This window comes from Aplysia californica, unplaced genomic scaffold (genome assembly GCF_000002075.1).
Source record: "Aplysia californica isolate F4 #8 unplaced genomic scaffold, AplCal3.0 scaffold01086, whole genome shotgun sequence".
NCBI classification, from domain to species: Eukaryota; Metazoa; Mollusca; class Gastropoda; order Aplysiida; family Aplysiidae; genus Aplysia; species Aplysia californica.
This window is the reverse complement of record NW_004798356.1, coordinates 98,517-103,169: the sequence shown is the minus strand read 5'-3', so window position 1 is coordinate 103,169 and position 4,653 is coordinate 98,517. Positions and strand designations below refer to the sequence as shown.

At 43.3% G+C, this 4,653-nt stretch overlaps 1 protein-coding gene across 1 annotated transcript in view; it reads right to left on the bottom strand.

The window, feature by feature from the left end:
- Nucleotides 1–233: 233 nt before the first annotated feature.
- Nucleotides 234–4,653, bottom strand: part of LOC101857077 — a 6,735-nt gene continuing 2,315 nt past the window's right edge. Inside the window, exon 3 of the mRNA XM_005111604.3 lies at nucleotides 234–2,579. Within this exon, the coding sequence (XP_005111661.1) occupies nucleotides 1,765–2,579 (815 nt within the window). The 3' untranslated portion in view covers nucleotides 234–1,764. The remainder of the gene's footprint in view (nucleotides 2,580–4,653) is intronic.

The following is a 4,653-nucleotide window of genomic DNA, read 5'->3' as shown; positions in this document are numbered from 1 at the left end:
GGAAGAGGGAGATGGACAGGCAAAGTGACAAAAAGACAGACAGATATACTGGAACTAGAGAGACGAGAAGAGAACTGGACGGGAGGGGGGGTGGGGGCAAGAGATGGGTGGGGTCGGGAGGGGGTATTCAAATAGCTCATGAATCTCTTTTCTCTTTGTGTTGATGAATCAATTCGATGTGTAAATAGTACTTTTTGTTGTCTTACTTAAACAAATAGAAAAACACCAAGAAATGCAATACATGTACTTGTATCTTATTTATTGGAAATCCTATCACTTAATGTGAATACAATAAATTGTCCGTATGGTCATACTGTGAGTCATGGTCGTCGTCGTTTCCTTAAGTATGAACCAGGTATGTTGTAAGTGAACATGCAAACTTCAATTTGAGAAGCTGGAAAGACGCATATTGACCTAAGTATACTAAACATTTCAAAGAGTTGAGATATCCCGCAGGCGCCAACTGCGTAGTGGTTAGGTGCTTCGCCTTCGCGCGCAGGAGACCGGAGTTCTATTCCCAAGTAGGGAGAATTTTTATTTTTTTAAATCTCGGTCTTTCTGCTGGGATGTTGTATCCCTCTCAGCCCAGGTTGGCCCTGACAGGCGGGGGATGGAAGCCCGCTCCCTTAAATGATCTAAATTGTGTCAATGGTGGCGTAAAAACACTTACATAAAAAGGAGACTCCCCCCCCCCTTTTTTTGCCTGTCACTACAGACAAGATAAACCCTTCTATGCGTTCACCGTGTGAACTCACGGAGTGCTGGCTGCTTCTGGCAACTCTCTCCCGTACCTCCCCTATCCTCTCATTCTAAAAAGAATACTAATTACACTTATTATGTTGCTTCTCCGATGTAGTGTCCGTCCCAGTTGGATTTGAGAAAGTATCAGAGAAGTTTCTAAAGGAAAAAGGAAGGCCACGCAAAAGATAGATTGGGGGCGTCAAAGAAACCCTGAGAAATCATATTAAAATCCAAACTGACAGAGCTGCAGAGCTGGCATACCATAGAAAACTGCATTTCCCCTCGACGCTTATTGACAACAGAGGATAAAAAAAGGTGGAAGTAAAGGTGAGTATCTGAGATGTCTGAAATCTCCCGGAAGGACTCTAGTCGGACTCTAGTGGACCTTTAGGATTGGAGGCAAGTGTCATAGGTCCTCTACGCTAAGACGCCATCACCACCAACCCTGCAAGGGCTTAGCTGCCAGGTAGCCCTACCCTCCCTTGATATTTCTGCCTAATACATATTCCTCGAGGTGAGTGTTATAAAGGTCAAAATGGTGTCTCCACGTCACTGGATATTGAACCGCACTGAGAAATCACAAGTTGCTCGTTACAACTTTATGACGTTCCTCGACTTCACAACCCGAACATTGTTCAGTCTGTTCGCCCATTTACCCCTCATATCTTTTTTTTAAATTCTCTAGTCAACATCACGATTTGCTCCTCGGGTGTGAAGGGTGTGCAAAGCTGAATTCGGAGCCGTAGAATTATATTCGTAAACTGAGCGAGACAAAGATAAATCAGCGCTCTGTTGACCTCAACGAGAAATATTTGTATGAAAATTATGACGCACAACGCTGTTGCATTAAAGACAATATAATTGAAATACATTTGAGGAAAACTATCCGCAAACATGACATCCGTGGGCCTGTTATATTACTGTAGTTTGCAATATGGCCCAATCGTTCCGGCTTTTAGTAGTAAGCCTAATGCGAACTAGTGCAAATGTAACGTATCTGAAGGAAAGCGTTCATCACTTGTCCTAATTTCTGTTCACTTTTATCCCAGCGTTGGGTTTAGAAGGCCTGGTATTGACGGTGTAACCGTCGGGAACTGCGTACCTTTCCTTGTTCCACGACCATGAAGTAGGGTCAAAGGTCACATCTCTCAATTCGGTGACCATCGCTTCTGAACTATCCGAATCGCACTCAATCTCGGCTAGAAGACGTTCAGCGTCCGACATCCTATCTAGAAGATCTCGAGTCCGCCTCTCAGCACTGCTAACTCGAGCCGGATCAACGTCAAGCTGTGTCACTGCGCGCGCAGATCCCGGAAGTGAGCCTTGACGTAGCTTCTTGCACAACAGAGGAAAGTGCGTGTCGTAGAATTTATTCGCTTTAGCAGGGTCATCTTCGAAAGAGAACGGTTTGAGCTCACGCCCTTTGGTGATCATTTTGAAAATCTCCCCACCTTCGGTGACGGGGTGAGGAGGGATAACTGTCGGCCTCCTCAACATTGGTTCACCCAGTCCGTTTGTTGGTAGCGGTGGAAGTGATCTCGATGTCAGAGGTATACGTTCTTCCTCAAGAGTGTACAAACTGCAGGAGGTGCGTTTCGTCTTTCTACAGGGTCGTGTCTCCGACTCCCTCTTGTTGTTTTTAAAAAATCCCGCCCATCCCCTGATCCTCTGCCTGGGTTCGAGACCAGCTTTGTCCCAGCCGTACCGTTTCCAGTCCAGCATACGTAGGTCCGTCGTGTGACGTACCATTCGTGGACAGATACCCAAGTCCAGGGCATGCCTGTGGTAAACTACTGACGAGGTCTTTCTGTTTGAGGCATCATGGGGGAGTTCATTGCCTGAAATATGTATAAAGAGTAGGCTTAAGTTTCGAATACTTAAAGATTTACCGACGGCAAAAAAAGAGAAAAAATCAGAAAGCAAATACCTAGAGTGTGGGGAGTGGTATGGTGGTTGTGGGGGGGGGGGGGATGTGTTAGAAAACAATACAGAGTGTAATGGGTTTATTTGCTTCCCGTATGGGTATATGAGACGGCAAATTATACCAACAGCTCAACCACAGAGCTCGAAACAGTCTCGGACTAGGCAGTGAAAGGGTTAACAAGAAAATTAAACACTTTGTAAATTAAACATTTTTTCATATGTAGGGTTCACGTGACATGTTAACTGAACCAAAAGCATGGCTCACCCCTGGAACGCTTCCATAACATTCCCAGGGGCTTTTCTGTTTAGATCTATTTGTATTGTAATTTTTGTTAAGTTGTGCGTTTTGTTTTCGGGGAGAGAGGGGGAGCACATCGACACAATAATGTTCATTTAGTGATGGGAAAAGGTAAAACAGATAGACAGAAACAACAGAGGCAAAAGTAAAGAAGAAAATCCTACCAGTGGTGCCATTCAACCACCCGCTCATAAAAAGAATATGCATGTCCTCGAGGGAAAATACATAGCCCACACATGGGCATCAACACATACATACATGCGAGCGCCCCTCTCCTCCCACCCCCATCCGCATACATACACATGCACACACACACACACACGCACTTATACACATGCACACACACACACACACACACACACACACACACACACACACACACACACACGCACACATACACACATACACACACACACACACACACACACACACACACAGCGCACGCGCGCAATGTATGTTATATAGTGGTCTCCACCTAAGAGTTCGGAGAGAGAAAAGGGAAGTTCTTTGACGGGCTGGATTCTCAGGTTGTGTTCAGTAACACCTTGTTTATTTCTTTGACCATAAAACGATATTAGCATTATAATATATCTATGTACATATGTATATTATAATATTTCAAATAATATTCGTGCAAAGGTATTACATGTATAGGGGACTCTCATGGTCTAGAGGTTAGGTTTTCGCCTCTCATTCTATAGACCCCGGGTTCGAAATCAGACAGCGACGAACATGTTCTTCTCTAAAATGTTCTCCTTTCATCTCCTTCCTTGCTCTCTAACCATGTTCTGTTGTCTTCTTTCGTTTCCATTGTTTGCCCCCATCCCTCTTTTTTGCTTCTCCTCTGGGTTCTTGAGTCTTTCTGCAATCTTTCTACTGCTTCTCCTTCACTCTTTCTTTCTGCTGTCTTTCAGCCACACCCCTGATTAAAGGATAGATAAGATCTAACGCCTAGCCTCCTCGGACAAGGGCGAAAAATCTCGGAGGTCCCGTGTGCTAATTGTGTGCGTTGAAAAGCTCTTGGTGGTCCAAAATCGATAAGAGTACGGTTCGGCTACACTCGGGGGAAAAAATTCAACTTTAATTCCTACCGAACTGAAAATGTTTGATACGTCCCACACGCTCATATGAGCTTAGGTAGTTGCGAGCGCCGAAAAACACTCACCAAAACACAAAAGATTTTGTATAGTCATAATTGTATTGGATACATGTGTGGTCTCGATATTAGGCGCTCTTAATTGCCTATACGTGTATATTACCCTATATTATGAAACGAACCTAAATTAATGAACTACTAACCTTTTTTCAGAAAATCTTGATTGAACGCTTACGACACTTAATACATTTATTTTGAAGGAACATCGTTAACTTGACTTTCTATTGCCTGTGCTTGGGGGAGCAGAACTTGAGGGCAAAAATTGTTCTTTTAAAGTAAGAGAACCTCTCTTTACGTTGATTAGTACTCGTACCTTACGCTAGAACGCTTTGCGTGTTGCTAATCGTTTTTACTTGCTTTTGTTGTTTTTGTTTGTTGTTGTTGTTTCTGTTTGTTGTTGTTGTTGTTATTATTATTATTATTATTATTTTATTGTTGTTGTTGTTGTTGTTCATCGTAGTAGTAGTAGTAGTAGTAGTAGTAGTAGTAGTAGTAGTAGTAGTAGTAGTAGTAGTAGTAGTAGTAGTAGTAGTAG